Here is an 11,945-nt window from a genome sequence, read left to right as displayed (position 1 = left end):
CACGTCAATTGAAATTATTTTTCAATTAAATTGTGAAATTTTATTTTTAGAAAATGATTTCATAATTTCAAAATTAAAACTAAAATCATGTTCTAAAGTTGTTTACGAAGGTGTGTGTTGAGAGGAAAATTTTGATGTTTCCAAATAAAATATGAAGTAGGCAAGCCAAAACTTGTCGATGGGCCCTTGAAATAAAGCCCAAAGGCTATCGGTGTGATGTAAGTCCGCCCAGGTAAGAGATAGAGGCTGCACCCTAACAAGAAGACAACAATAAAGCCCAATAAACATGTTAGTGTTGTTAGTTTGTTATATTATTAGTCATTTTATAACATCATAGTTCAAATTAGTCCTTTAGCGGTACGGTATTATCTCCAGCAGTAGAGTAATTTCAGGTTAATAAATGTGGTTACATGGTAAAAATCATATGTTTTCCTTATTATTATTGAGTCAAAATAAGGGAAAATTTTCATAGTATCCAAAACATTATGGCCTTCATCATAATAATAATAAACAAGAATTAAAAGCTTCATAGTTACAAATAAAGGAGGAAAAATATGATGGAATGAAGGGAGAGAAAGATCCCTACCTCAGTGCAGCAAGTATTAAAATAAGATTTTGATGAGTGTGTATTTATAAGGCATGAATGAGATAAATGTGAGCTATTTTTGAGTGAATGGGATGGGATTAATACTGAGATTGAAGCTTTTTGTAAGTAACGGGCTGTTTGTGACTAGTTGGAGGACATTTTTGAGCTGTGATTGTGTAAAGGGGGGAGAAAAATATTTGGGATTAAATGAGTGTAGGCTAAAGATGATGAGTGGTGAGCTTAAGGAAAGCTAAACCACCGGCAAAAATGGCCAACGAATCCCCAAAGTCTTAGAGGGGGGTGGCTAAAGATGATAAGTGATGAGTTTAAGGAAAGCTAAACCACCAGCAAAAATGGCCAACGAATCCCTAAAGTCTCAAAGGGGGGTGACTAGCTGTTTTTTGGTTAGTTGCTTGTGTTTTTATAATGGAGCTTTAGAGAAGCATTAATTGACAAAAATCCAAAAATCGCAAGACTAATCAGAGGTGATGGATCAAGACCAATCTTCCTGAAATTTTTTGCCAGAAGTAGGAGATTTACTTTAGGGGCTGCCTTACTTCTTTGGGTAATGATAGGATTTTAAAGTGCTTTGCATTTAATGCCAAGATTTCTGGGGCTGAGTTGAATCAATATGATTAAGGCGTGTATCAAGAACGAATCCTAATACTACAACCGAGATTTGGACCTTCAAGAAGTAAGATTTAACACCCCAAGCTAAGTGTCAAGCTTTAAACCTACTTCAGGAGGTTCCGCTAGAGATCCCTTTATGCCCTCCAAACCACATGTTCGCAATTTTCCCCTTTAGGATTCATGGGCTTGGTACATGAATCATGTCTTGAACGTTTTTAACATTTATAGCATCAATTTGTTGGAGTTTGGATAATTTGGTTTCAGTTCCCCTCCCGCTGGAGGTGCAGTCTTAAGGAAGATGATGGAGTTCCATCATTCTTTAGACTTCAGCTGATATGACAGCCCTTGGGCACTATTCACGTCAGGCAGAGGGTAGCAGAAAACTGATGGAACAGCCCCTGGTTCATCCTCAAAGGCTTGGTTCTCTTGTAAGGGTCTCGAGTTGTTTTTTGGTTAGGGATGAACAAGAGCTGGTTGCCCACTTTCAAGCCTCTTGCTGGGGACCTTTTTAGGCTGGAACTTTGCTTCATTTCAGCACTCTTAATTGGGCCACATGGCCCTTTCTTTGCTTGGACTTGTTCCCTACTTCATGAGATTCTTGATCTTACAAAATGGACATTAAAGACATGCTTTGCCATGGGTTTTTTACTCCTTATGGGCTTTAGTTGTTAGTAGAAATAAAATGAATCCATGAGTTTTAATAAATATTTATGATAGATTTTGGGTATTAATTTCCATGGGATTTAAATAACAACTTGTATAGTTTCTCATAATTTTTGCTATGGATTACTTTATAAATGATATTTTCTTTGGGGCTTTTTAAATAATGAATTCCAATATTTTTCTTGAGAATAATATTTACCATGAGTTTTAAATAAATATGGTAACAAACAATATAATGGAATAATGTGATGTTCTCTTGAGTTTCTTTATAGATAATCATAATGGACATGTAGGATGAATAATTACCATGAGTTTTGGTAATAAATATTATGAATGTTGTGATGTAAGATAAATAGTGACCATGAGTTCTTATATAAATTTCATGGGTTTATATTATGGTTGAAATAAATAAATGTCATAGGTCCAAAATAAATAATCATAACTTTCCATGGGCTTTTATATTAATAACATAAATTCATAATTCTCCATGGGTGTGATATATGTTTGCCATAGGTTTTGGAAAAATGAAAAGTGTCACGTAACATAAATACTTACCATGGGTTTATAATATGGTATGAAATAAATAAATATTATGGGTTTAAAATAAATCATAACTTTCCATGGGTTTTTATATTAGTAACACAAATTCATAATTCTCTATGGGCTTGATATATGTTTGTCATGGGTTTTAGAAAAATGAATAGTGCCACGTAACATAAATGGTTATCATAGGTTTTATAAGATAGATTTCATAAGCTTGTAATATTGTAGTAATAGGTTTAAGAATCTAAAATATTGTTCATTATTGGACTTTTAAGTGAAATAACTATGATATAGTATTTTTGCCAAGTATTAATAATCCTGAGCTTTTGATAAAATAGTGTCAAGTAGTTAGTTTGGGCTCTTTAGTGCCAACGTAAGTTGGGTTTTTGATATTGCCAATGAGAATTGGGCTTTGATATCATCAATAAGAATTGAGTTTTAAATATTGCCAGTGAGAACTGAGTTTTGATTTTGCCAATGAGAATTGGGATTTGATGTTGCCAATGAAAATTGGAATTTGATGTTGCCAATGAAAATTGGGTTTTGAATAAATAAATTGCCATAGGTTTAAATCATGGGCTTTGATCATGAATTTGAATTTCATTGATAAAATTGTTTTTCCATAGACTTGAATCATAGACTTTTCAAATATTGCCAAGTATAAGTATTCTTGGGCTTTAAATAGAATAAGATGTGTTTATTGGGTTCATAGGGCCGATTTTGGGCTTAGCTAAATAATGATAATAAAACTGGATAAAATATGAGTTTTTGGGCTTTTTGTGATATTTTATATCATAATCCAATTTAGATAATGAGATATGAAACATTTGTGATTAACATAATAATAGAGCAAAATATATTTGAAAAAACCCAATAACTTATTAGCAGTATAAATAAGTGGTACTCAAATAAAATTAGGTGTAAAAAAAAGTACCCTCATAGTGTGCAACAAACATTAATTTATTTAAAATAAAATTATTCGGTATTCTCAAAATATACACCCAAAATAATAATCCTTTATTCTCTCATATCAATTTTTTTTTTACCCATAAATTCACTTTTTCATAGTTATATTTACAATAAATTATTTGATAAGGTAGAGTGAATTATAAAATGCATCCGAAATATATATATATATATATATATATATCTACAGAGAGAGAGAGAGAGAGAAGTGTATTCATGTTATTCATTGTGAGGAAAGAATACCAAGGAATTGTATTCATGTTAGTCATTGTGTTTTCATAAGTTCAATTTTTAGTCTTTGAGATTCTGGATAACGTTTTATTTTGGTTCTTATCGTCATCTCACTTAATCTGGTAACTAATAGAATGCTAACATGACACGATTAAAAATGATGTAACTTAAAAAATTATAAAAATATTTAATTAGTATTTAAAAAGCTACATCAAGATCTTAATAAATAAAAAATCTGTGTAAAATTTTTGTTTTTTTAAAACTCCATATCCAATTTCTCTTCTTTCACTTTCTTGACAATTAAACACAGCACACACACAATTACCCCTAGTGATGCACAATAGTCTAAAGAAATGACAATTTCAAGGCTGTATATGAATTAGTGAACCTAACTTGGCCTAATGACTTAAATTATCTTACAATCATGCATTGCAAATTGGGAGAATGATGAGCTAGATAAGAGTATTAGCATCAAGTGTGCTAAGTGCTAACTTTTTAGCATTTAGTGTGCATTTGGCATTGGCTTAAAAAACTAGTTTTTTTTTTACTATTAAGCTTATTTTTGCTATTATTCATGAGTCCTATTGCACTTTTTGGTACTATTTATAAGTCCAACTGTACTATTTCAACTACCTTTTAGTTTTATCTACAGTATTTTTAGCAAAAAAAAATTAGTTTCAGCTAAATAAGCTGTTTCCAAATAGACAGTTAGCATACATGTAAAGTTGTGATTTACAACTATATTTTATGTCGGCTTTATTCCATGACAAAAAGTATTGTAATTGCTTTAATTTTGTTAATTGTATTTTGTGGGATTTTATTGTATTGGGTTTAGTATTAAGTTGGTGAAGACTCAAGCTTAATTGAAGATCAAGTGGATTTCACGAAGAGCTCGCAAGAAGCTAACCCGCGAAGTAGCCATATGAGAAGCACATGACTGGAAGCTGAAAAGTCATGCCAGGTTATCAATTTCACGAGTGTCTCGTAAGTAAGGCTTTCCAGTGAGATAGTCACGAAACATTCTGCCTGGAGGATTTTTTAAGTATGACTTTCTTACCCTTCACCCATATTATATATACCCTCATTATCCATAAATGTAAAGGAGGCTATTCTAAGAGTAAAACCCTAAATAAGTTTTCTACAACACACACACCCATCTTTTAGAGAGAGAGCTATCCATCCTTAGTAAGAAATCATTGTAGCATCTTCTCCATCCTTCTCCCATTGTCATACCTTGAGAGGAGATTTGTACCCAAACACAACCCACACCTTTTTTAGAGTGTAGAGAGTGTTTTGAAACTTGGGAAGCTTTGGGGATTTTCCAAAAGAAGCCGGCAAGGCTTGACGGATGCAATCGGGCGTATTATAGGATCCGAAAAGCTAGACAAGACATGGTTCCGAGAAGCCTTGTTGGAGTAGAAGCTTGGAGGGCTTAGGTGCATTTGGTAGATTAGGCTTGGAGGGTCTCTTGCTATTCGTGTACCCCAACTTATTGTCTAGTGGATCAATTTATCGTTTAGAGGGTGGCAGAGAGGTTTTTCGCCGAGTTCTTCGATTTCCTCTTCGATAACACATCGACGTGTTATCTTGTGTTTGCATTCTTCTTCCCTACTCTTTAAGCTTTCATTTTACTGCTGTGTTTTAATGAATATGGCTTAGAGTAATTTTATTGTTTATTCGCTCGCATTTACTCTTTCTGCACTTAGTTTAAATTAGAGTAAAATCAACCGAGCCGTAATCTTTTAATTAGGGGTCTAAACAAACTCTTGTGTTTTCACACAAATTCGAGCTTTCAATACCAAATACCAAAAAACTACCTAAATCAGATGTGTAAATCTCAAAAAATTTGGCATAAAGCTATAGTAATATTCTAAAAATGAGACGATATGGCATATATGCTAATTTTTTTTATTATTCATCTCTCTCTCTTTCTCTTTTACCTTTGTCTTCTCTCTATCCTCTACCTCTCTAAGCAATGTTGGTGGTGTGGTAATCTTCGCCAATCATGTTGCTTCCCTTGTGTTGCTCCACTACTGACTAATCTCTTTGTTTTTGCTTCTCAATCCAGGGTTTGGGTGATGGCTTATGGTGGCACTGGTTTTGGTGGTGTTGTGAGGTGTAGGCTTGGGCTCAAACTATAAAAGGGGAAGAAGGGAATTTTTTTTTTTGGCTCCGGCTGTCTCAAAGATGACAATGTTGTTTTTAGGTGGTTGTGGGGATTTTGGGGCCCGGGTAGGGGTATGTGGTTTAATCATTTGGGGTGTCTCTAGAAGCCATAGGGGTTGGGTTTTTGGGTAGTGTCTCATGGCGGAGTGGCTTTATGGCAATTGGGTTGTGTGGGGTTAAGATGATTGGGTGGTTTTAGATGTGGGTGGAGGTGGGATATGGGTTTATGGTGGTGGTGGTGGTGGTGGACTTATCAATGATTGGGTTGCAATTTTAGTTTGTGGGGTTATGGTGGTGGAGGGTTATGGATTTGTGGCTATTGCTATGGAGAGAGAGAGAGAGAGAGAGAGAGAGGGAGATGAATATAAAAAAAAATGAATAGAAATGAAAAATGAATAGAAATGAAAAATAAGAGATGTAATGCAATGTGAGTTGTAAAATGGTGTGTTATAATAGAAAATGTAACTTTTTGATGTGTCAAATGCTAAATTTTGTAGAAGAGTTGATGCTCGTGCTTTAAAGTTCTAACTATGAAGGAGGTCAGGGAAATACTTTAAGGAATGCATCCACTTGAAGCACTTGGTGCCCTTAGTCCAATTGGGATGTACATGCTATTCTTTAGAACATTGGGAGTTAGTTAATAAGGTAACATAAACAGTAAAAAAAAAAATCTTTGAGTGGATTTTTTTTTTTTTTTTGGCTGAGATCATTGAGTCCCTATATACATAGGGAACTTAATCAGACACGTATCACTGTAATTCTTGACATGTTAGGACCTAATAGTTTTGAACTTAATTATTGAACTTTTGAAGCCCTTTTCGAACTAATCGGTGGCATTGTTCTCTAAGGTGGATGAAAACTCGAGAGAGAAGATATGACATATATTTCCTATTATACAATTTTTGCTTTTAGAGCATCAGTATCCGGTCTTCTATATGGTATAATATGCTATATTTTAGCATCAAATCACAAAAAGAGCCAATTACCCGATCTTCCAATTCTAAAAATATTTACAATTGCATTACAGTACCATCCTAAATTTATGATGGTACTGTAGCAAGATTGTAAACTTATTTAATAGTTTACATTTATCTTTTTTTTTTCTCTCTTCCTATCACTTTTTCTTCTCTCCTTTTTTTAGTTTCTGACTCTCTCATTCAACCCCTCTCTTTTGTTCACTCCCTTTCCATTGCCGCTCTTAGATCATACGGTGGTGTAGGTGGTGAAGTGGCGTGGGTCTGGTGGTGCAACAACGTGGGTAGGTGTTGCAACGGCATGGGTTTGGTGGTGTAGTAGGTTGGGCAAACTCTTCCCTCTTCATTTCTATCTAATCTCTCTTCCCTTTCTTTCTTTCTCTCACCTCTTTTTTCTGCCTCTCTCTCCCCTTGAATCAATACTTCATAGGTCTCATAGGGTGGTGGAGCTTATGGGTTTGATGTCATAGATGTGGCAGATTAGGGTGGTGGATCAGTGGGTGGTGTTTATGTTGTTAATGGTGGATCAGGGTGGTGCTGTAGTGGTGGATTGGTGGGTGGTGATTGGAAAGTTTTGGGTTTGAGTGGTGGTTGTGTTGTTGATGGTAGATTGGTGGGTGGTGCTTGTGTTGTTAATGGTAGATCAGTGGGTGGTGGTGTTGATGGTGGATCAGTGGGTGGTGATTGGAAACTTTTAGGTGGATCAGTGGGTGGTTATGTTGTTGATGGTTGGGTTGATTTGGGTTTGGGAGGTGGTTGTGTTATTGATGGTTAGGTTGAGTTTCTGTGTTGGGGATTTATTTAGGGTTTGTTTGAATTTCTGTGTTGGGGATTTGGGTCTTCACGATGGTGATGGAGGTGACAAGTGGAGAGAGAGAGAGAGAGAGAATATATATTTTATTGCGTAGATATAATATTTTAATGTGTTGTATAGGAAAATAAAAGTTAGAATGTTGGGTGTTTTATAAAGTGGAATGGTATAATCAAGGACAGACCTAGGTGGGCGCCTAAGGGGGCCCGGGCCCCCCTCTAGGTCCAATTTCTTTTTAGTTATTATATATTTAATTTTTGTAGTTGGGCCCCTCTTCCAAAACCTTAGGTCCCCCTTCTCCTCAATAAGCCTAGCCAGCTTCATCTGTAAATTTGTAATTTACAACTATGTTTTATGTTGGCTTTAATTCTATATCAAATTTGATTGTAATTCTATTTATTCATTTCCTTGTATTTTTTGTGGGATTTAATGTAAGGGTTGTGTGTGAAAATTTGGTGAAGATTCTGTAAAGATGAAGATTTCGCAATTAGCTCACGACTGGATCGCGAGTGCCAACCCACAAAATAGGCCATATGAGAAGCACACGCTGGAATTTGAAGAGTTTTTGACAGACTGAATTTCGCGAGTCATTCGTGACTCAGGCCAAGTCATGAGTGACTTGCGAAACTCTCTGCCTCACTGATTTTAAGTGTGACATTTCCTCTTCTTCACCCTACTATATATTCTCTCATTGACCACAAAATTGTAAGGATACTATACAGAAGAAAACCCTAGAGAGGTTTCTACAACACACCTAGCATCTTAAAGAGAGCTATTCATCCTTGAGTAAGAATTCCTTAGTAGTCTCTTCTCCTTTCCCCCTCATATTGTTATACCTTGAGAGGAAATTTATACCCAAATATAACTCACACATATTCAGAGTGTAGAAAGTGTTTTGGAGTTTGGGAAGCATTGGGGATTTGTCAAAATAAGCCGGTGAGGCTTGGTGAATGCAATCAGGCCCTCTTTGATAACATGTCTCAGTGTTATCTTGTGTTTATATCTCTCTTCCCTTACTCTTTAAGCTTTATATTTATTGTTGCTTGCTTGTGGTTATGGCTTAGAGAGTAGTTACAGTTATTGTGTATCATTTACCTTTATTCCGCACTTAGAAAAGTTAGACTAAAAGCAATTAAGTTGTGTTTTTTAAAATTTGGGGTCTAAACAAGCATTAGTTTTCTACACTAATTGAGCTTTCATCATCCAAATAGCAACTATCCAACCCAAAAACTTAACAAAAAAAATAAAAACATTCACAATGGTGACTATATTTTAGCCAAAAAAAAAACTATTGTACCACCAAAGAACCAAAAATCATATGTTATTGGAGAAGCTAAAGCTAAATTTTTTGCAACTACAGTAAACTGGTATAAATACCAACTGATTGTAGCAAGTTGTTAAAAATAAAATATAATATTTTATTAAGATTATATCTCTTCCTTCAATTAAAAAACTCAAATTCTCTATATTCTTTTATTATTTCAATGAGTTGTTTATATTATCTTAGATGAAGTGATAAAAAAATAGAACATTTGATATTTGATGTATTGTAAAGTGAGGTGATAAAATAGATAAAGTAGCTTTTAAGATGGTAAAATGAGATATTTTGTAAAAACCGGATGTTAATGCTCTATCATCGTATAAATTTTTAGGGATATGGTATTGTTTTATGGGCAATTTCTATCGCACATAAATGTGTCGTACACACATTGCGTACAACAATTGAAAAATATTGTTTTCAAAGTCATGATTTCAAACTTAAAACACATGACTTGAAGTCAAGATTTCAATTGTTTGCACTACATACTGTGTGCAACAATTACTACCTTTATTTTATTTTGTTGTTTTTTCTTTTGCCTTTGCTATATGCATTTTTCACCAAAATACATTTCAATTTTTATCAATATAACCAATATTATGCTGTAAAGTGTAAGATTAAATTTTAGAAAAATGCAATATGAAAAGAAGTTTGAAAAATTCATAATAACAAATTTGTTTTTATTTATTTACATTATTAAATAATTATTTATAATATTATGGTCTGATCTCAATCGGATTAGAGAACTAAAACCCACCCTTTTTTTTTTATAAAGAAATCAGCTTTTAAGTAAAAAATTAAATTAATTTTTTTTTTTTTAAAAAAAAAAGGCAAACTTGGAAGGTGAATGGTATAAATGGTAATGTCACTGCTGAGCATATAGCATTTATTCATATGGATTGAGATAAGGTGCAATTACTCAATTTTCACTCATAATTTTTATTTTTCCATTCTCACTTTTTAATTTTAGTTTTTGAATTATTATTATTATTTTTATTCACTAGTTAAGACTAAAAGTTATTTTTTTAACTTACAATCTCAACCATTAAAAAATATTATGGGCTCGTTTAGTAAAAAATTTCTAGTAACGTAGTTTAAATATTTTGAAAATACATATAAATAAAAAAGTATTATAAAAATACATATTCTGTTATTTATATAACAATATCAAACATGTCCTAATTCTCTCAATCTGTTCACGTAGCAACATTCACAAAGCCCAAAAATACACAGATCCCAATGCAAGAATTTGGATTTTGGACCAATGCCTTACTGCTACTTCAGGCATTCACAGCTTCTTCAGTGAGATCACAAAAGGTTCACAAATGCCAATGGCACACCTTCAATTTTGCTTTGGAAACTGAACAAGATATACTACTAATACCAGTCTTCTCAATAGTGATTTTGTCTTGGAAAGGTGATCCCCCAGACTCTGTATCTGTAAAGATATGAATCTGAAAGGTCATCATTTATCCATTTGTTGTACTAACTCAACATGAACTAAAAAATGTAGTGAAAAAGGGGGACAGGCATGGGCCACAACAATATTGCTGATTCATGCATTACATTTGTCTAATTGATTGTGTAGTACTTAACTTTTGAGCGGAAATGTATTGCAGCCCATCATTGTTCTTACAAAGTCTCACTCATCACCAAGGATTACCAAATGAGACTATTCTATAACAAGTAAAACATAAGAAAGGCTTCCCATAGATTTTTACATTTTCTACTTCAAATAAGACATCATAAACCAGCTTAGCATGGTTACACCAAAATGTTGATTCCACTGATCAATTTCTCCAATGCATGATTTTCTATTTTCCACAGCTCAATTTAAGAGGCTTAAGGTGTTGAGGGACTTGACAACTGGGACTTTGGCTTGTGGGGTCTGTTGGGATGGGAGTGAATGGACATACTTGCAGTTGGGACAAGATGGAGAGGATTTGGAGAGAATGACTAGGAGATGGCAATTCAAGCAAGCCAAAGCAATCATGTTACTTGAGGAGTATTTCTTCTTGGAGTCCTCAAGTGTAACAGAGCTGCCACTGCTGTACTGCTCAGAACAAGTTGAGTTTGTTGAGATGTTGAGTTCAAGGTCTAGCTTTTGATCCTTGGGCCACTCCCAACTCTTCCTCAAGGTCTTCCTGTTCAGATAATACATTCTACCTGACTGCAAACAGCAATACACAAGAATCAAAGATATGAATTGACAAGAGAATAGTATTATTAATAATGCTAAAAGATGAAATTCTATTGAGCAGTGTTAAAAATACAACATTTTTCATAATATTTTTTAAATATATTTCATAATTGATAATATGATTCATTGTCACGTGGGGAATGTTCCAAGTCCACCGATATGACACAACTTTTATCATGTACAAATCACGATAAAACCAAAAGTTATGAAAAATATTACAAAACAAATTCCCAAAGTTCATTAGTCATTGGAATAAGATCCCATTTTTACATTTACCAAAGAAAAATCTGACAGAGGCTATGTTAATATAATCAAAGAATAAGAGAGAGAGAGAGTTACTTCAAGATCAAGGCATTGCTCCCAGCCTATTGGCAGTGGATCTTTCAGTTGAAGATCAACACTAGTGTGAACTGCTTGGTCAGTCTTAATCGAGTGATCATTGAAAAACTTCCTCTTCCGGGAAGTGTTGCCGTCAGATTCTGGAGATGAACAAATACTGCTCTTATTCACAACAAACTGTGTTGGAGCCAAAGAGAGCTCCGGAAACTCCATTTCTTCTCACAAAGTTCTCTTCTTTATAAACCAATATTTATATATGTAATCAAAGAAGCAGCTTCTAGCTAGCCTCCTATATGCAATCTTGCTTTGCTCCTTTCCCCACCAAAATATAACTATGCTCTACTATTCCTAAGCAGTAGAAGAAAAAGAAAGAAGAACCCGATTGAGGAAACTTTGGGAGCAAACAAAAAGTAGAGGCAGAGGACACCCAAAATTTCCTCACCTTTGGATTGCAAGAGAAGAGAGTCATGCAAAGAGGACTTGTCTACTAAAGAGGTTTCTTAAATTTCCTTTCATCA

General features: G+C 34.1%; 1 protein-coding gene across 1 annotated transcript; it reads right to left on the bottom strand.

The window, feature by feature from the left end:
• Nucleotides 1-10,422: 10,422 nt before the first annotated feature.
• On the bottom strand, nt 10,423-11,944 carry LOC115964010. The gene is made up of 2 exons (XM_031083297.1): nt 11,428-11,944; nt 10,423-11,058 (listed from the first exon to the last, which is right to left on the bottom strand). The coding sequence occupies exons 1-2, from the start codon at nt 11,638-11,640 to the stop codon at nt 10,717-10,719; spliced, it is 555 nt and encodes a 184-aa protein (XP_030939157.1). The 5' UTR covers nt 11,641-11,944; the 3' UTR covers nt 10,423-10,716.
• Nucleotide 11,945: the final 1 nt, after the last annotated feature.

Source organism: Quercus lobata, chromosome 10, assembly GCF_001633185.2.
Source record: "Quercus lobata isolate SW786 chromosome 10, ValleyOak3.0 Primary Assembly, whole genome shotgun sequence".
Classification (NCBI taxonomy): Eukaryota; Viridiplantae; Streptophyta; class Magnoliopsida; order Fagales; family Fagaceae; genus Quercus; species Quercus lobata.
Note: the sequence above shows the minus strand (reverse complement) of the source record. Positions and strands in the feature narration are given on the sequence as shown.

Bases quoted from the DNA above. Each gene is read 5' to 3' on its own strand.
- LOC115964010 (XM_031083297.1), bottom strand. From the start codon at position 11,640: ATGGAGTTTCCGGAGCTCTCTTTGGCTCCAACACAGTTTGTTGTGAAT. The intron at 11,059-11,427 runs GTAACTCTCTCT...TGCTGTTTGCAG, and splicing joins AGCAATGCCTTGATCTTGAA to TCAGGTAGAATGTATTATCT.